The sequence below is a fragment of the Populus alba genome, chromosome 7, assembly GCF_005239225.2.
Source record: "Populus alba chromosome 7, ASM523922v2, whole genome shotgun sequence".
NCBI classification, from domain to species: Eukaryota; Viridiplantae; Streptophyta; class Magnoliopsida; order Malpighiales; family Salicaceae; genus Populus; species Populus alba.
The window spans coordinates 7451661-7473168 of record NC_133290.1 but is presented as its reverse complement, the minus strand read 5'-3'; the positions used below and the strand labels follow the sequence as shown (position 1 = coordinate 7473168).

The 21508-nt window shown below is 30.2% G+C and overlaps 1 protein-coding gene across 1 annotated transcript; it reads left to right on the top strand.

The window, feature by feature from the left end:
• Positions 1-1176: 1176 nt before the first annotated feature.
• Positions 1177-2570, top strand: LOC118030556 (LOB domain-containing protein 37). Its single transcript, XM_035034710.2, has 2 exons — positions 1177-1577; positions 1680-2570. The coding sequence occupies exons 1-2, from the start codon at positions 1394-1396 to the stop codon at positions 2210-2212; spliced, it is 717 nt and encodes a 238-aa protein (XP_034890601.1). The 5' UTR covers positions 1177-1393; the 3' UTR covers positions 2213-2570.
• Positions 2571-21508: the final 18938 nt, after the last annotated feature.

Below are 21508 nucleotides of genomic sequence, written 5' to 3'. Positions count from 1 at the left end.
ATGTTTTTCTATCTAGTTTTAACTTGAATATTTAATTTATTTATAATACTTATATTGTGATAAACTAAATATATAATCTAAACTTGCTTGTAGTTTCAAAATGCATAAACACTATATTTTTCTTGTACATCTAATTTGTTTAAATTGCTCACTAATCTTGTTTAATATACTTTTTTTAAGTATTAAGCTAGAGGATGAGTTAAAGCAAGGGGAAAAGTTTGCAAGGAAAATAAGTTATGCTTATTCTGTCATGAGTTTTAATGGTTTACATCTTGTATCTTGGTGGTGGTGGATCTAAATAATTAGAAAATGTGTTTTTGTTTTATTTAACAACTCAATAGGCTAGGGTTAAGTTGTTCAAATATTGATATTGTAAACACAATTTTTAATAACTTGGGTATTTCCTAAAATACTCTATTAATTATTTAATGTAGTAATGTTTTTTTACAATTAAACAAATAGAGGAAATTTCCTTCAGTGATGTTACGTGTCAACTCTAATATTACAAGTTCAAATAAACTATATCATTACTATCATGTCATCATTTAATTATTACATCAAGTCTTTATTAATAAACATTCAAATTCCGCATGATTATTACAAAAGATCTCACGCATTAATATAAAGATAATAAATTTAGACACATTTGATTGTAAGAATTTATAAAGTATAATTAAGTCTTTTGAATAAAAAAAATTATATAATCAATGTCTCAAATTTGAGCTATTTTACAATGTAGTGCTTAAATATTTAAATATGTTTTTAAATTTTAAAAAATTGGACAATCAATGCAAATTTTAAGTGTTTTTTTTTTTTTGTCAAGTGATGGTTATATGGATCCTGTATCTTCTTATTTTTATTCCATAAAATAATAAAATGTAATCACCTAAAAATACTTAACGTATATTTAAAACTTTATCTATATAATTAACAAAAAAAAAATGATGATGAAAAGGAAAGCCCATCAATATCCACTGTGATCACCACTACCCAAAAGAAAACGAGAATCCGACGGTGCAGGTAGAAGCATCCGCGGAAACACGGAGCCGCTCGCGCCCAAGTATTTGGAATCTAATCTAACCAAGCCCCTACAAGACATTTTACCCAACTATCAAGCTAACTCAACCTCAACCCTAGTTAAAATTAAAACCTCTTTAAGCCCAAACTCCCTTCTCCAATCTTCACCATTATATATATACACCCTTCTTCATCCTCTCGCAACCTTAATTTCTCCCTTTTCTTCTCTATTATTCCTCCCCTTCTCGATCTCCAAGACAATTCTTTTATTGCATTCAAAGCAACTAACTAACTTGTGAGGTGTTTGAATCTTTCGCAATTATAATTTTGGTATTGGGTTTATGTACACCTACATGATTAATAACCAAGAACAAGGATGAGTTGCAACGGGTGCAGAGTTCTTCGAAAGGGATGCAGTGAGAACTGTATTTTACGTCCGTGTTTACAGTGGATTGAAAGCCCTGAAGCTCAAGGCCATGCTACTGTTTTCGTTGCCAAGTTTTTTGGCCGTGCTGGTCTTATGTCCTTCATTTCTGCTGTCCCTGAAAACCAACGTCCTTGTTAGTAATCTACCGATTTGTTTTGTTTCTATTCTTATAATTTGTTCCAGGTTTTCTGATGTTTTTTTTTTTTTAATTTGTCTTCTCGTATGTTTGTTTCAGCTTTGTTTCAATCTTTGTTATTCGAGGCTTGTGGTCGAACGGTGAATCCAGTAAATGGTGCTGCCGGCCTTTTATGGACTGGAAATTGGCACGTCTGCCAAGCTGCAGTGGAAACAGTCCTGCGAGGAGGTGCTTTACTGCCGATGCCTGAGTTAGTTACTGGCGGCGGAGGATCTCCATCTCCTTCATCAGACGAAGCATCGGAGGTTGAAGTAGCCTGTACGGACATATGGAAGCTACAGGATCCGAATCCAAATCACCATCCTAGATTCTCGATTTCGAGATCTAGACTCTCCCCGAAAAGAAAAAGAACTGAAGAGCCGGTGGCAGTGAAGGTGCAGCATAACGATCTTGATCTTGGGTTAACCCCAAGCTTTTCTCTAAAAGGGTTTGCTTATAAGCAGGAAATCCGTCGACCGGGAACCCCTTCAATGAATTCGGCGGAGTCGGTGACTACAAATACAGCTTGCTTTGATAGTGCTGGATTGGGAGATGAAGGAGGAGAAACAAAGTTATTGAACTTGTTTCTTTAGATTTGTAGAGAGAGGGGGAGGAGGTGGTGGGTAAGGTCTCCGTTCTGTTTAATTTTGTGAATCATAAGTTCACTTGATGGGAGAAGAGAACAGAAGAGAAGATATAATTTGGTGTAATCCTTATTTCTTCTTCTTCTGGGTTAGTTTTGATGAAGGTTCCCTTTTTATTTTTCTTTTCCACGGAATTGGATTCCTGAGAGCATTTTGTAAATTATCGGCTGAGGATTTTCTCTCTGTGATTCAAGAGCAAAAAAATGAATTTGCCGGTGATCTGTTTTCTTTTTTTTTTTGTTTTGTGTCTACCAATCAATGACTGTACTGTGACTATGAATAAAACCAATTTAGTATTTTCCTTTTCTTTTCTTGCCTTTTGTGTTTCTGAATGAATCTTTGAGCAAGCATCTGTAAATGCAGAGAATTTTGTAGGTTGAGAAGTGGTTGGACGTAATTTCTTGACCTAAAGCATGATCCACTTGTTAAACATGCACGGCAACCAAAGCCCATCATAATTTGATCTTTCTTTAGCAGTAGTCGTCAATTTTTCTCATTTTTCTTTTGAGAATCAAGAGGGTAGCTAGATCACACTAGACTGTAGCCCTTAAAAGATAGGATAACGTGCGGGTAATTGATGAGACACTTTCATGGTTTCTGCTTTGGTCGAATCTGCTGATGTTCAATCGAGTCCTTTTTCTTTAACAGCAGCAACAACAGTGAGAATGGTTTCATTCACTCTAGAAGCATGGAACTCCCACGCTCTGCAGATCAGCGAATTAGCTGAAATCCTGGCACACCAGAAACAACTTTAATAATGGATAAATAATTACTAATGTGCAGTAATTATTATAACGGACTTGAAATAGAATGGAAGTGGTTGGCTTGATGGCGAAGAGCCGAAGATTGTTTGTATTTTTTTTTTGTTAAAACCTTAGAGACATTACCCAAATAATTAATTAAATTTTTCTTGAATATATTAAATTATTATGAAATGAACTCTTGAATTTAATTATTGACTTATTATTAGCTTACATGACACTATTCTTTGCGGTTGAAAAGGACACAACATAAACATAGGTAATTGTATGTATAGATCATGGGTTTGTGTTCAAACAATGACGTAACCAATACGTGGCAAAGAGGGTAAGATGCATAAAAAAATGCAATGTTTGAGCTAGCGGAGAAAATAATAGCATTGGCTGGTAATGGACCTAACAGTGTTTCAGTTTTGTTGTCTCAGTAGATATCCACAACGATTTTTAAAATGTTTGATAAGCAGTTCCGTCAAAACCAGCTTCCATAGCATTAATCCTTGCATCAATTCTAAAATCATTGACAACATGAGAATTTCGTCTGTTCTTGGTCGTCTCGGCGTGGCGAACTCTGCAGCATCAATTCCATTAGCTCGAAGTTGAGGGGGTGGTGGCTGCCGGATTGGATTTGGTGTGGCTGGGGTAATTGAGTGGTCGGTCGACTTGGTAGAGAAGGAGACAAGGGAGGCTGGTGTTTGTTTATCAGGGGGTTGCTGTGTGCTTGAATTTGGGGCAAAACTGTCTTCAGAGTTTCAATGTTTTTTAATAACTTTTTTTAGGCAAAGTTTTTGTCATACTTTATTTTAATAATTCTTTTTTATTTTGAAGTCTATTCTAGAATATGATTCGGTGAAGTACTTTTTATTTAGAAATGTATTAAAATAATGTTTTTTTTTTGTTTTTTTAAATTAATTTTTTATATCAGCGCATCAAAATGATCTAAAAACAAAAAAAAATATTAATTTGAACAAAAAAATTAAATTCTTTTTTAAAATATTTTTAAAATAAAAAACAAATAGAATGTTATACAAATGTATGCAGAGATCATGGGTTTGTGTTAAAACATTGACCACCTAACAATGTTTCAGTTTTTTTTCTCAATAGTTATCCACAAGTATTTTTAAAATATTTGACAAGCAGTTGGGGTCACCTGGTGTTCCCTTATGCGCTGTGGTAGTAATTGTGTGTGTAGTTTGGAGGCCCTTTTCGGCTTTTATACAGCTAAGCTATATCTTATAATAGAGATTTTCTGAGTGAGAGAGAGGCGGCTTTTGGAGAACGAAAGAGGCGTATAGAAATGGAGAAGGCATCAAGGACTCGCTCGGATAGCGTTTCAAGAATGGTAACTAGTTTTTGTATCTTTCTTCTTTACTCAAAAAGTTTGCCTCATAAATGCATTAGATGAACCTATTAATTTATTCCAAAATATTAATTTATTTTCTTTTAATGTATTAAATGAATTTGAAAATAAGTTTTTAAGATCAAAACTATCTTTTTCCAATGTATATGATTCAAGAGGTACATAGAAACTACACTTTAATTCTCCATTTTGAACTTTTTTAAATTTGATTCTTTTGTTAGAGAAAACTAGTGGATGTGGTTTTCACCTTTATTTATACTGAAAAAATAAGATTAGATTTCAAGAAATCTTTTAATGTGATTTGATTTTGAATTTTTAGACTAATTAAAATATGTTTTGTTGTAAAAAAAATTATAATTTTATTAGATGTGTTTTTATGTGAAAAATAGTTGAAATTTGAATTTATGAGCCTTTAATTTTTTTTTATCATCAAAGCTATTTTTGGTGACCAAAAAGGTTGTAAAGAAACAAAAAGTCAAGGAAAAAAACACTCAATCATATAGGCTTTTTTTATTTTGTACATTTTATAATTAGATTCTTTTTAAATAATATTAGCTTTTTATGGAAATATTAACAATTGGTTTCTTAAATATTCAATGCACAACATCTATTTTTTTATTTTTTTTATTATGCAAATTTATATACTTTTTTCTCAAATTTATTACTCTTATATTCTCTTAATATATTGGCGTCAAAATTATCAATTTTGTTTTTTTATTAAAATTTAATTTTATAATTATGATAAGTTTTTATATAAAAATAATATTTTTCATAAAAATAATTTATAAAAAAATGCATTAATAAGGGAAAGGGGTTTGATTAAAGAGATTCTTTTTCTATCCTTATTTAAAATCATTAAATTGGATATAGATTGTTTTTAAGCAATAAACAACTTAGCTAAATAAATATATTTATTTATAAAAAATACATTAATTAGAGAAAAGAGCATTTATATTAAGAAAATATATTTTTTCTAGAAAATTGAAATTATTACTTTTTTTAATGAAAAACTCATTTTTATTGTCATGTAAATATGAGATTATATATCTTTATTCGCATTAATGTTTTTAGCTTTTAATTTTAGTTTTGTCTGTGTTAACAATTCTTTCTATACTTTATTGGTTTATATAATTTTATATTTATTCTATTAAATGCAACATTAATTTCTCAATTTTCAATTTAAATTTCTCATGGCGATGTAACAACACCTGTGTATTTTTTATGTTAAAAAATTAACTCGAAACACAACCCCGACTTATTAGTTTGCTAGAGTTACGTCTACAGGAGATGTATTTTCTACGTCTTTTCCTTGGCCAAAGGGGAGCAGGTAGTACGGGCCATGTCAGCTTCGGGTATGGCTGTCCTTCCTTTACTTTCTTTCTCTTTGTCCGAACGGTTTCAGATTTTTTTTTTTTTCTTCCTTTTCTTTTCTTTTCTTTTTCATTCCTCCACTTGAGGCCATTATCTCCTCCTATCTTGGGAAGTGGTGGGATCCACGTCAGCACATAAAAAAACTAAAAATAAAAAAAGAAATATAAAAGACAGGAATTAGTGTGTATTATAGTGGAGAAAAATTTGGCTTTCTCCAATGCTGCGTCTCGCCGCATTTGGGATTGGACCCCACGGAACCTTCTCCTCCACTTCAATTTTAGGTTCTCCCACTCCCCACTCTACCATCCTTCAACTTGTTGTGGGGCTTTGCTTGTTTCGCCTTGTGAGGCACCAAGTCTCTATAGTACGGTGGCTGAGCACCCAAATATATTTTATAACCAAATTTTAATCACTAACATTGGAAAAAATCACAAAATCCTCTTTGTGATGGTATCAATTTGTAAAATTAACATTTATGGAAATTTTTTTGATCAAAATTTACTTTATGTTTGAAAATTTTGTAAATTCATAAATTATTTAAATTGCAGGATTACTCATTAAAATATATTTGGAATTCGTTCTTAAAGGAGCTCATTTATCAAATAGTTTCTCCTGCCATCATTCATTTTATCATGTTAATATGAATGTTACAAACACTAGAATTGCATATGGGTTTTTAATAATACTAGAAGTATTTTTGGTGTAAATCAAATAAGACTCGATTTTTTTTATATTTTTACCTGCTACCATCTTTGGATTGGCCTTGATTTCTTTTGAGGTCATGTGATAGACCCTACCCTAGATCCTATCTCGTTACCATCTACAAGTCTCACTCTTGCTCACAATATGTAGCCCCCTCCTATCATAAGAAGGGTTTGTCCTTGTATTTTGTCTTGTACGAACCATCCTAAAATCAAATAAACATCCATTCATCATTTATTATCCTTCTCAATTCCACTTAATCTCAACCAAAGCTCTCGTACCAACTATAACATCCCTAAATTTTCAAACAATACCAAGTCTAATATTATGTCATGGTTGAAGAAATTTTTTTTATTATCTCTATCAAAACATCATGTCTCAATCATTGTTCAATCCATTCAAGATCCCTTCAACTGGATCATTTCCACAATAGTCATTAACAATAATACTTTATCATATTTTCAATAAAAAAAATGAACAATTATAATACTTGTCACAATGACTAAGAGTTTATGACTACAACTTAATTTATACATTATAATAACATGAAGTTTATATGTGCATTACATAATATTTATGGAGAGATTACCCATAAATATCATATCATGCATGTTTACAAAATGTTCATACTTTAAAATTATTCGATATTAGTTACGATTATATATTTTAATAGTCTATGAATTTGTCACTTACATAAATAACAAAATTACATAAATCACCAAAATACATCATATAAATGGGTCTCTAGTATAGAATATAGATCAACACAAAGGTATGAAAGTAACTAACTGTGCAGATCTTGAGATTTACCTTAAATACCCACACGAAAATAATTATGAATACTTCATAATTAATTTCCGCCATTTAATCTAAGTAACTTAATTTTGGTACTACATCAAATAAATGTAATTATCAAATATAATATCATTTACATGTGATTCATACTCCATTTTCATGTTACAATATGCCAACCATCTAGTATTTTCGATTTAAATTTGCCAATCCATATTGGAGGACCTACAATTTTTCTTTCCTTATTAGAAGCTATTCATTATGATAATTCCTTCAAAGAAATTCCACAGTACACAACAATTCCTTCAATGAAATTTCACACGATACAACCATTCCTTCAACAAAATTCCACGTTACACGACAATTCCTTCAACAGAATTCCACACCACATGACAAATTCATTCATCATGATACCAAATCAACTATGACATTCTCTTAAGAAATCTTAGTTCATCATTTAATCAAAACCTTTCATCTTACATATGTTCAATGGTATTACCATGTACTTTTATATTTATGGAATTCATAAATTGAATGAAAATGCACAAATGAAAAGTCAAGGAGTAGGGCACCTACCTGCTACTCTTTGGCGCGCAATAGTCCCTACTACGTACACACCTCCTGTGGCCTTGTCTGTGTCATCATTACCAATCATATTTTTTAGATTCAATTATAGTCATCTTATTTCAAGCAATTTAATTCTCAGTTCTTCAATTAATCCAAATGTTACCCATTTATCTAAGATGTTACTTAACATAAATCAAACATAATAAAATAGCTCATCATTCTATTTATATTCAATTTTGTACAATTCCATACAATTTACAATTTCTTCCTTCTAGGCCCAACCATTTAATTACTCAATATTTTATTATTTCATTAATTCAACTCAATTAAATCATTATTCGCATGATCCTACACTCATTTATAACACAATTAATATTTAGTATCATAAATGCATAATTTTTCTTTTATGTTCTCTTTATGGCTAGCCCTATAGTCCCTTCTTACCTATCAATTTTCTTCATTATTCTTCCATGATTACACTCCCATAACTACTTACAAAAGTCTTAGAAACTAATTTCTAAGAAATTTATTTTTCTCCCAACTTGCATATTAAGAACCCTAATTTGATTTTGTTAAGATTTTCTCAAATCAACTAACTCTTGTTCAAATTGACATAAAAGGGTTCCAAACATCTTACCTGGTTACAAAATATATTTTGAAAATCAACCAGTTAAAATTTTCCAAGGCTTATCTTTCTTCCTTATATTTCTTCACCTTTTCTCTCTAATTCAATCTTCCCTCTCTTTAATCTTTCTAATTTCTAGTATAGATGTGTTTCTTTCTCTTAAAATTCTCTCTTTTCACTCCAAAACCTTACTCTCTAGCCCTACAAAGTGAAAGGAAGGATGAAGAAACAAAATGTTCTTTTCTCTTTTACTACACCATCAAGTTATAACAGAGACAGTAGTCAAAACAATCTAACCATTTTTCTTAAAGTGGTTTAGTTATTTCTCAAAATTGCGAGACCGTTTATGCTTTTGTTAAAATGTACATATTCAATCATAAACCTTTCTTTTTCTTAACTTTTATTTCCCCATTTATTTTATTCATTTTCTTGTTTCATTTTATTACACTATAATTTCTATTATATTATTCTTAATTTTATCTCGGGTTTTATAGTCTTTGTCCAAACAAACATTTAAATAACATTTCAATCACCTTAGTTATTGTTCACCCGGTTGATCAAGCATCATATCAACTACATTAGTCACCTTTTATCAAATTGACTAAGTATCAATTCCATAACCTTAGTCCTATCAACGCGGTTGGCAAGTATCAATTTCATAACCTTAATCCCGTCAACACAATCGACTAAGTGTCAATTAACTTTCTAGTTTTTGATATTGCAGCTGATTAATAAATTTATTATCTTTATGATCCACCATTAAGGTCGATTACAATTGATATATTAACTATCATCATTATGAGTGTTACACACACACACAGTCAATTTTAATTTGCATATGGATTTCTATTATTGTGCTTGATCACAAATCATATATATATAAACTGGTTTCCACTCTTGTAGGCATATTCACATAAAAATTATTTTCCTACCTGTAGGCAACATTCATATAATAATAATATTTCTCCTGCCAGTAGATAATATTCACATAACAATATTTCTCATATCCATAGACAATATTATCTCATGATACATAGTTGAACATAATACATATAATTTCTATTGCATTCTAAAATTAAAAAAAAAATATTAAACAATTAAAGAAACAACTGGGCAACTCTTACATGAAACTCTTAATGCACATCTCTTACCACAACATGTCCTTTTCTAGTTGTATTTTCTACACACCTTAATAGTATAAATCCAATGCCTCGTTTGATCATCACATGCTCATAATTAATGTATTTATAAATGTTAACACCACCAATAAAAAATTCAACCATAAAAATTTCTATTTATTTCAGCATTCCAATTAATATCCAACCATATTTCAAACATCAATTAAAATTACAATCCCTAAGTCAATATTCATGCCATTAAGTTAAATTCTCACTTAAAACTTTTATATTTCTGAATTGCAATTTAAGATTTAATACATCACAACCCAATAATTATTGTTTACAATATTAGTTTAGGGTTTTAACATAGGATTTTATATTTTTCCACAATTTTTATCCAATGCTCAAACACACATATTCCTTTATATCATCTCATTTCTTTACCATAACACTTAATATATGAATGTTTTGTTATTTATTTTTGTAAGTCATCTTAATGTCCAAATACTTAGTTTTTTGTTAGCGAACTTTAATGTCCAAATAACTTATTTTTTCATTAATGAATTTCAATATTTAAATGACTTAACTTTTCATCAACAAATTTCAATGTTCAAATGACATAATTTTTCCTTAACAAATTAAATTAAATTTTCATCTCCCACCATTTTCTTATATGGTCAAGTCTATACCATCAACAATTCATAGTTTCCATCTAATTTTGTTCCTTCTATTTATTGTTATCATAACCATTATCATGCAGATAAACTAAAAATGCATAAAAACAATCACTCCTCTAAAATTTTTACATGAGCTCTAGACATGCATATTGGGGACTTTCATCCTCCCATCTATAACACAAGAAAAACAAGACAATACAACATATAAATCAACTTGTCCATGAATTTTGAACTCAATTTGTGAGTTACTTTGTAATTTTTCCCTCAAGTCTTTTTCCCCCCTCAATTAGTTCTTGTTTCTCTTTCTAGGTTCTAATCCCCCATTGCTCTTCCCATCTTACTCCTTTTTAGTGTACATTCCTCTACAAAACTTCACTTTTTGTGTTTCTAACACAAACTCTAATCTATGTTTAGGTAGAAGAAGGAGGAGGAAGAAGCATGAAAGAAGTTTTGAGCCCCCCCTCTTTGTCTCTTTTCCATCTACTGTATATTCAGCCGGATCATAAAGAGATGTTTGCATTTATTTACAAAAATATCACTACTTAGTCCATGTGTCATTGTCTATATTTTTGTTTGACCACTAGTACCTTTATAAGGCCTTATTGAACTCTTATTGACCTAAAGCTTTTAACATAAGATAGAAAAATATGTTATGAGACTTTTCATAAAATGTTAGCTTGATTCAATAGTTGGATTGAAAGATATGCTTAATACCATAAAACTAGACAGTCAATAACACTAAAATCTGAATTTTTGTGTACTATTTTATTTACTCAAATAATCAAGATTTTCAAACTAATTAATTGAGGACTTTCTTCCCTATTAACAATAAAAAAATTTCCTTCTAGTTTTTCTCCTCTTTCAGTTAAAAACGATGTGATTGTACATGAGACTTATACCGGTGAATAATGTTATTTGTGTGTAAAGTCATACATTAATTTATTTGGAATTCCCTTATATCTTTTCTCTAAATACTTTCACTCCAAATTTATAAAAATTCTTCCTTTAAAATAATTATCTTACCCAATCGAGAAGTTTACATGATTTATCATTAATTAATATTTCACATATCAATTTTATAACTTTATTTCATCTGAAATTTAAGTTAAATTACTAGAAAAATTATTCCCAACTATACAAAATTTCCTTTTTAATTATCATTTCTCAATTGAAATTTTCCATATCTAGCATTAATTTATTAGTTTTAGACTAGGGGTTTATATTCTCTCATCTTTATAAAATTTCATCATCAAAATTTAGATTCGTACTTAGGTATGAAAGAAACATTAAACACTCTTTTTCATATTTCTTTCTCAATATTGAAATTTTCCCTTATCATTCTTACTAGAGAGAAACATTTATTTCACAATTTCTTCTTGCCTAAATAGATAAGCATGGATTTAATCCTTAATTCTCTGTTCTTGCTACAACTATCCAATGGTATAATAACTCTAATTTCATCCCAGTCTTAATACGTTACTCTCACATACCATCTATTTTCAGGAAAATTATACCATCAACCCAAATATTTCATTTCCTCCATCTTCCAAATATAATTGTTTTAGCCATACAAGTAAAAAATCAAGGCAACCCATTCTCGACCTTTCAAATCAATTTCAACTCATTTTTATAATATTCTTACTCTAGCTTTCATCAAGTCATTTTGGTTGCCAATCCATCATTAAGTCGCTTTGGTTACTAATCCATATACTATATATAATCATTGATTAAATCCTTTTATTAATACCTTAACCTCTAATTAATTAATCTCTTCCAAGTATTTTCAACACCACGTATACAATTTGCATTTAACCATTCTTTACTTAGAGATTTTGCATTTTCAACTTTCTAAGACATAACAACAATGGTTCAACCATCATAATTCAACTTATGATGTATGCATTTGACTTTTAAACTATCCTTAATTAAGGTGTGTGTGTGTATTCTCTCAAAACATAACAATGATCCCTCACATCATGAATCACTTTATAGTGAAAATTACATATTAATTTCATCATCACATCACATAATTTATACAAATTCCGCCATATAATTTCAACTCTAATTTCACATGCTCAATATTCCAAAACACATCCATAAGGGTTCCATATATCCTACATCAATCTTACAATGATCCTACTCAAATTTACATATTCAATTCATTTACTCATATATACTTAACCCTGCAATACACACTCTTAATGATTCCATACATCATAATTCAATCCTAAAAAGGATTATACACAAAAATATACATTCAAATCATCTTTATTTCCTTCAACCTATTACATGTATTATACCACATACTTCTATAATATTTTTATTTGTTCAATGAATAGGAATCACTTATTCTCTTAATCTATCTTCCAAAATAGTACTTCATTGATAATTTCTTAACATTTACTATTTAAAAATAGGTAAATTTGTATTTCACCTGTAGCCTATGCCATCTCATAACATATATTATCGAATCATCATACTTTATATACATGTTTATAAGTTAACCATTTATTCTTTCAAAGTGAATTCCACATCTAAGAAGATAATCATGGGCCTGATCTCTAATTTCTTGATTCTAAGTTAGATGCTTCAGAAGGTAGAATAATCGTTTATTACACAATCAATTCCAAACCCTTACCCCCATAACTATAATACAAGTATCAAACCTTTATTATTAATTGTATTTTGTATCATAATATAAATCATTGTATTCTAAGATACAACACCTTTTATACTACCATTTGATTAAAAACCTTCTGTGTACGGCCCTAAACTACCAACTTGGCATAGATATGTCAAGGCATTAAACATAAAAACAATTTCAATTCCAATCCATATATATTTTCATCTCACCCAATCTTATTTAGACATCCAATACTTATGTTCTATCAATGTTTTTTAATATTAAAAAATTATTTCTTTTCATGAACCTCTACTACCATTTGGCATATCATTAAACAATTTCCTAAAATTTATTATTTAGAGTGGGCCAGTCTACTTTTAACTTCTAGTTCATACTATCATAAGATATATATTATGCATTAGTCATACCCTTCATGTTTATATAGTCTACTGAATCATAACAATAAGCTCTTATATCAACACCCCAAACCTTTTATATAATTATCATCTTTCTAATTATCTTGTACATGAAATTTAGGGGTATTTATACACACACACACAAACCATAAGAACTACCTTAAACTCAAAATCTAACAACTTCATTAATAAATACAATGATACACAACTCTATGACACTTTTGTGTGCGTACAATATTTTTTAATTTATTCACTTGATTTTTATTTACAAAACATTCTATGGAAAATACTGAAATTTATTCAATATGAACAAACTAAGAAGCTTAATAACACTTGTAACAACCCTAATTGTTAGGATACAATTCCACAATATTGCATTTTAGGGTAATGCAAAAACCAAGGTAATTTTTTTTAATATACACTTTACTGAATTTTCAATAGAGTTTCCCTTATACTTGGATTGTACCAAGTTATCGACGTCTTCATTCATATCACACATCAATACCACAATCATGGTCCATCCTTGAACTTTTCTCACATCAACACAACACAAGAATGACATATATTTATTTCCATTAAATATAAACAATGCAGACAAGAAATAATTAACTCAAGATTTACATAGTTACATAGCATGCTTAGTTTAACAATTCAAAGAAACTTTAAAATTTAGAACATGCGCTTCTATAGAATTTTATCTTAATTAATATAGATTTCAATGTTGGTTCATAAAATTAACAAAGAAATACAAGTAAATGATATTCATATTATTATAAACACAATTACAAGTACAAAACAGAATATCAAAATTATGATGCATATCGGTGAGGAAGATACTCTTCACAATAGTAGAACTAAAACACATGTGTGTAATTTAGACTATCATTTATGAATATGGGTTTTAATCTTAGAAATCATCACTTGAAAAGCATAGATTTTACTTGTACATAATCAAGTTGAATAATGTGTAGTAATATGAAGATGTGGATTTGTGCGTACTTGTTTGAAAAATGTTGAAATGGATACCTAGAAAACATGGCATATAATTCGGCCAATCAAGAAGATGGTGGGAAAAATAACCTTTCATGATGTATTAAATGTTACACGTGCATATAGTTAGGAAAAAGTGAACATTAATGGATGAGTCAAGTTCATTTAGAGAATGGTGAATATAAAGAGAGTTGAAAAATAACATAGTAAATAAAGTATTATGGTAGGTATCATACCAACATGAATGCATGAAAATTTTTAAGAAAATACCTAGAAGGATGAATGTGTGTTTATTTCATCCAAATGGGAAAATATGGAGGGAAAATATTTCAACAAGTACAAATTGGTATAAATGAATGGTTGATGAAAATGTATTATTATATGCTTTGGTACAAACATGAATATATCATAAAAATGGTTCTAAATGATGTGTTGATGATCAGTATTTAAAAGTGTATTTTTATCAAGGTTTTTATATCATTATTTTGCACTTGAAGTATTAATAACTCGTTAACTAAAGCATGTTTTATAATAACATATCTAATAATATAAGAACCTTTAATTTATGGTAAATGTTCATCTTAAATGCAGGCTTATCACATAAATAAAAGGATTGATTGATGAGTTTAAGTACTGAAATTGAAAGGACAAAGAGAGGGCCAAACTTAGAAAAGAGATGTTGGTGCAGTTCAAACCGGAACACTGTTTGGTAATTATGTCATATCTGGAGCTGTAGATCTTGGATTTAGGTCTTCTTTATATGGATGGAAAGGTAAGACATAGGCTTCCAACTTTCATGTGGAGTCCAAGATTTAAAAAGGCTGTTTTCAAGTTCAAATTATAGCAACAACAGAGAAGTCCGAATCTGTTATGCAGCCTAGACACTGTTTAGTGTTTAGCCTATATCTCGAGTTCTAGAAGTCCAAATGACCTTAATTTTTTTTTCCTTGAAAGATAAGATAATTTCCTATAACTGTCATGGTATATTTGGTTCTAGTTCTGATATTAGTAATGATGTTTTGTTTAAACAAGAAGATAAGAGTTTTCACCAAGTCAAGAGTTGGCCACCTACTCAACAATTTGTCATCAAATCAATAGTTTCAAATTTTGGCTTATAAAAGGAGGCATTTGCAATGAATTTGAGAGCTTTGTTGTTCAGATCAAGAACTTGCTCTTGCTCTCTCTCTCTCTCTCTATATATATATATATATATATATATATATTGTAATTCTTAAGTTTTGCTTTCATTAATATATTGTTTTACTTTTCATTTCCTTTCCTATACTTAGTTAACTTGTATCTTATTTATGTTCTTATTTTGTTTATTTATGTTTCTCTTCTTCATTATGTTTAGCTAAGTTTATTATGTCAAGGTGAAAAGGTTACATTAATGGTGTAAGAATAAGTATAGTGTAAACTCGAGATGGACCTTAATGTTTAATATTAACATGTCTTATATTTTTATCTTACTAATTCTTAATACCTTACTTGTTAAATGGTTAATCTAGATTTGTGTTGTATAACACTTGGTACAACAAATACTTGGCACTCTCATAGCCCAACCGTATGGTATTACCTACACCTGTGTTATGAAAGGAACTTGATTTGTTGTTAACATAAGTTAGCATCATAAATTCCTGACAATATTTAAAAGTTTGGTGTTATTTAAATAAGATAATTAATATGATCATGTTAACATTTTATAACGAGCTATTAATGACAAATCATCCGATTGGAACCTCCTTTGTGTGTGGTTTCCAATTAAATAATAATAGTTTATACTATACTTATTTGAAATGTCATTGGTGGATTTTCTAACCTTGACATTTGTTTTTATCATTGTTTAATCCTTACATTAATCTTCCATCTCAAAGTTCTCATCAACTTCTTCTTCTTCTTTATTATTATTATTGTTGTTATTGTTGTTGTTGTTGTATTATTGTTGTCTATTAACAATTAATCTCCATGTGGTTTGACCCCAGCCTTGCCAGGTTATTTATTACTTTGACACTCTTACATTTGGGAGAAGACATTAATTTTTTGGTCGTGTCAGTTGACATATGTTCTCCTTGTGAACCAGAGAGACACTAGGGACCGAATCATCGGTTGGAGGAGATCACGCCGTTGGAAGAGCATGTAGGTTTCCTTTTCCCTACACTCTTATTTAAGTTGACAAATTTATTTGAATTAAATTATGAGTGATGAAGATTATTTTATGATTATTATTTCTCAATGAATGGAAATTGTTGTGGTGGTCTTCATTAGTGAATGAAGATTCATTTTGTTGTTGTTCCAATTACGTGGGAACAATTATGTTGTTGTTTCCAAATGGAAGAAAACCATTATGTTGTTGTTTTCAATTTCCTGGAAACCCTTGTACTATTGCTTCCGATTCTATGGAAATCGTTGTGTTGTTTCAAATTACTAGAAAACCATTGTGTTGTTGTTTTTGTATGGAGGCCATTGTGTGTTTCTAAAAAGGAAGAAAAATGTTGTACATGTCTTCAACAAGAGATGAAGACCAACGAAAAGTGGGGAATTCCAAAGATAACAAAAGGCCTTAGAGTCAGCTCCAATATTAATGAAAATTGGTTTGGAGGACAAACTTGTATTTAAAAGTTGGTAACAAATAAATGAATAGATAAGTTGATGAGAGTTCAAGAAGAAATGAATCAAGTTTTAAATATCATATATGATACAATGGTATGTGTTTAAAGAAAGAAATTAAAATATAGCGCTATGTTTTGTATATTTTAAGGTGATATAAGAAATTAGTTTTGTTAGTTGTAAGGTGAATGTTTATTTTGTGATATCATAAATTGCATTAAAAGTAGGAGACTTTTTTTTAACCAATTTAGAAAATTAACAATTATAAATATTGTGCAACCCATCTCATGCTACGACCAGGTTGAACAAATTTTTTATGTAATTTAGTTGTGAGAATAATTCACATATGTAACTCATTTTGTATTAAGATGTTAGTAAATTAAATATATATTATATTTTGTAACTAATGCCTTTCAAGACAACTAACTCGAAATAACTCGGATGGTTAAATAGAGGATGTTAATAAAACTTAATTTTATTATAATGCTTTAAATCCTAACTTATATTATAGACTAAACTTTTGGTTTACGAAAGTTAAAGATGAGAGTTATGTAATATTTTCCATGCATATTGATCTTTGGCTTACATATGCTTACATGAATGCATAAGAACTTGTTAATATTTACAATTATGGTGTGTAGTGGAATGGAAATAGTACAAATGGATGGACTCTAATGATACTTGAACTTGCATGTGATTATTTTTGTTGCCAATACTCGGGATTGTTAAGGAAATAAAGGAGACTTCGCTAGATAATAGATTTCTAATTTCATAGAATTGTTCATAATAAAAATAAAATAATTTTTTTTTGCCAAAATTTAAGAATAAATAGCATTGGGTGTTACATTTGGTATATAGAGCACAAGTTTGTCCAAGAAAGGGTTTTGTGTTAATGAGAAAAGTCTTGTTGTAGATGAATGAATTATGAGAATGCTGAAAAATTGATGTTATTAGGAAGACGGTGCCTCCTACGAGAGGAACAAGACCGAGTCATCAGTTAACCAGAGGCAACAAGATTCTAGTGAGAGGGAAAGAGATCTGATGAATGATCTTTTGGAGGATACAACTCATTCAGCTAAGAGACAATCTTAGTCTGTACAAGGAGAGCCACATGTATACAGGGATGCCTCTTCATTATTTACTGCACGAGAGCCTCAACATGAGATAGAGGCTAGAATACAGGAGGACCCCCACCTGCGGTGCCACCTCAAACATATATGGAGCAACTTGATAGGGCTATTTTGTCTGGGATGTCGTGTATGGTGGGCGCGCAGTGAACAGAGGGAATACACATGCACTGGTTCACTGGGTTAAGAGCATGATGGACATGTGTTTCTCACCATTTTTAGGAGATGTGGTTACAGAGGTTTCAGGTCAATGGCTTTGAAAAGTGGATGACTTGCTTACTAAGATTCTAGTGCCTAAAGACTTTAGGTGGATTGTCTGGCTCAACTAGTATTAGATGGCGCTAAGACATGATAGATAACTGTAAATTCTGGAAAATAAATGTTGGTATAAATTGCAAACTAAATAAATAGAAAATAAAAAAGAAGAAATTCATGCACAAATATAAATAAAACAAGAATTTAGAAATTTTTGGATATAAATTTCCGGATAAAATATTTCAAGATATTATAAATTTAACCTGAAAATATTGAGGGTTGGATTAAATTAAAAAAAATAAACTAAACTAAAAAGTTACTGGTGAAATTATAACAGATGAAAAGATCGGTATAGCTTAATTATAAGAAAAAAATATGTGGGGGCAAAATAATTCACTTAAAAAAAGTAGAATCTAAGTGCAAATAAAGAAAATTATGGGGTATAAATACCCATCTCCCTTGCATATCAAAACTGGTAGCAACCATTAAGAGAGAGGGAGGGTGTTTTTGATTTTTTGTTTTTGCCAAATCAAGAGAGAAACACCAAAAATCCCAAGAACTCATCCAATATTAAGAGTTTATAGGTAGAATAAACACTTGTGGACAAGAGATTAATAAGAAATTTTAAAGGAAGAGAGAGAGAAGGGAGGGTTGATTGCCATTAAGAAAAGGGGGAGTAATCAATTTTTGACTTGTTGAAGATCGAGACCTTGATTCTTATCAGGTAAGGAGTTCTAAATATTATTCTATAAGTCATTGCAAATTCAATTACAAATTGATGCCTTAGTGTTGAATTTTAATTAGAGTTCTTAGATTTGAATTGGGGGAAATATATTAATTGTTAAAATTAAGTTCATTCATGTGTTGTATGTGATTGGAGGCATGAAATCATGATGATTCATCAAAGAAAATATATGGGTAATTGAGTTAAGGGTGGTTGGCCATATGAAGAGCAAAGAGGGAATGAGGGAAATTGTGGTTTTCCTTATTGAATTTATTACAATAAGTTTTTTTTCTATGTGAATGTATGTGTGTGAATTGAATGAAATTAGCATAAAAGGAATGAGGAAACTCTTGGTTCCTCAAGACCCTACTCTCGGCCAATTATGCATCAAAGGGGGAGAATGTTGAATTTGACATATTTAGCTTGATGACGTGAGTTTAATTGTGTTGAAATGAGGAAAAATACATGTTGAAATAGCAAGGATTGTGTTTGGAAGAATATTGTTCGAAAAATTAGTAAAATAAAAAAAAACATTTTATTTTGATGTTAAGAGGGAAGATTGATATAAATAGAGAAAATTGGCTCTTAAAAGATATTTTGACACTTTATATGGTATGTGATATGGCTAGGGGTTGATATAAGGAAAGTTGAATTGTTGATATTGTGTGTAAATGGAAAGGTTGATGAATCTAGACAGATTCATTTCCTGACTTTCAAAGAGAATTTAAGTAGGAGGATGAGGGAACTAGGATCAGGTTTCTTGATAGGAATTGTAGTTTTGGATGTTGACTAACTAAAGAAATTGATCTTACTCAATTTAGAGCTATATAACTCTAGTTATGGGTCACCAATTGAGACTGGGTCATGAGAGACCTTATAAGGCAATAGTTCTGATTTGTTGATGAGTAATTTCGAGTGTCTTGGGGGCAGGATTGGATTCTCCTCCCTTCAAGGTACTTGTGTCCTCGTGTTTTAAATTTCTAATGAGACTAACCTCGCTTAAAACGAAGCCCTAGAACTCCGGATATAGTCAGAAATCTGAGGAGAGGTCGGAATGCAACCTCTGCTGGTAGATTTGAAAAGTTGCTAAAACGACTATCTAGACACGTTAAGGGTGAAAATTGGGTCCTTTCCCTTCAGGAAACATGTGATATTACATCTTAACTTCCAAAAGAAACAAGCCATGTTCAAAATGAAAATTTGCAATGATAACTATGGTCGGACAAAAGTTGACAATATTAATGGTGAAATGAGAAAAACACAAAATATTAAGAAATGAATAATTGAAAAAAAAAGAGACCTATATTGACTGTTAATATGGTTATTATGAAATATGTCATTGAATGAGGATAATTTATGACATATGGCTATGATTATAGGAGGGACCACAAGTGTCGTATAGTAGCAATAACATGGGAGCACAAGTAGAGCTTCTACTGTAGGTAGGTGATCCACACCTATGCTTTCTAGTTAAATTCCATGATTTAAAATGTTATTGATGTGATATGTGAATTAGCAAATGTTGGATATTATATGAAAGAATAAAAGTTTACGTAATGATGTTATTATTTTGGATAATATCCCGAATGTATAAGGGTTCAAGGTGAATGGTCTTTCATGTGAATTGTAAAGTGATGGAAGTATCGCTGATATAGAAAATATGAGAAGTGTGATATATGGTATAGACTAACATACATTTAGTGTATGTGAGGATACTAGGTAAGGGGATCACTGTGCATCGACTAACATACATTTAGTGTATAGATCCTGGGTAAGGGGATCACCATGCATCAACTAGCATACATTTAGTGTATGTTAGGGTCTTGAGTAAGGGGATCACCATGCATTGACGTCTACATGGTGATGATGGTATCGGTAAAATTGGTATTAGCAACATGTTAGGCGCAAAATAGTTGTGGTTGATTTTATGGAATCTTGAATGGAAGTTGAAAATGAAAGATGAAGCATTTGTTAGTAGTTGAATGAGAAAGAGTTCCAATGAAAACAAAAAGGGAGAAGCAAATAGAATATGAATACATGTTTACTTTTTTACTTTGTTGGATTTTTATGTTACTATACTTTTTGTGATACTCATTTTTCAATAATATATATTTTGTTTTAGGACCATCGTATGCATGACAAGAGTAGATCCTAACTTTTGTTCACCTTTTGTTATCTGATTCTAGAGAGTATATCCTTGTATTTTGTAATATTAAAACATTTATATAACTTAATTTGTATAATTAATGTTTAAACACGAATATATGAACTAAACTCTTAAATTCATATAATCATGTTCCATGTATGCGTGTTTATCTCATTTATTCCTTTATAATGATATTTGGTGTTCAATGTTTGTTATAAAGATTGTGGTTGTGATGATGATTGTAAACCCTGGGGAAAATAAAGGTTGCTTAAATTTCAAACTAATTATATGGGAAATAAAAGTAAAGAAATTCATCCATAGGGTTAAATAAAAACAAGAGTTCAAAAATTTTTAGATATAAATTTCCAGGCGAAATAATTAGAGACATTA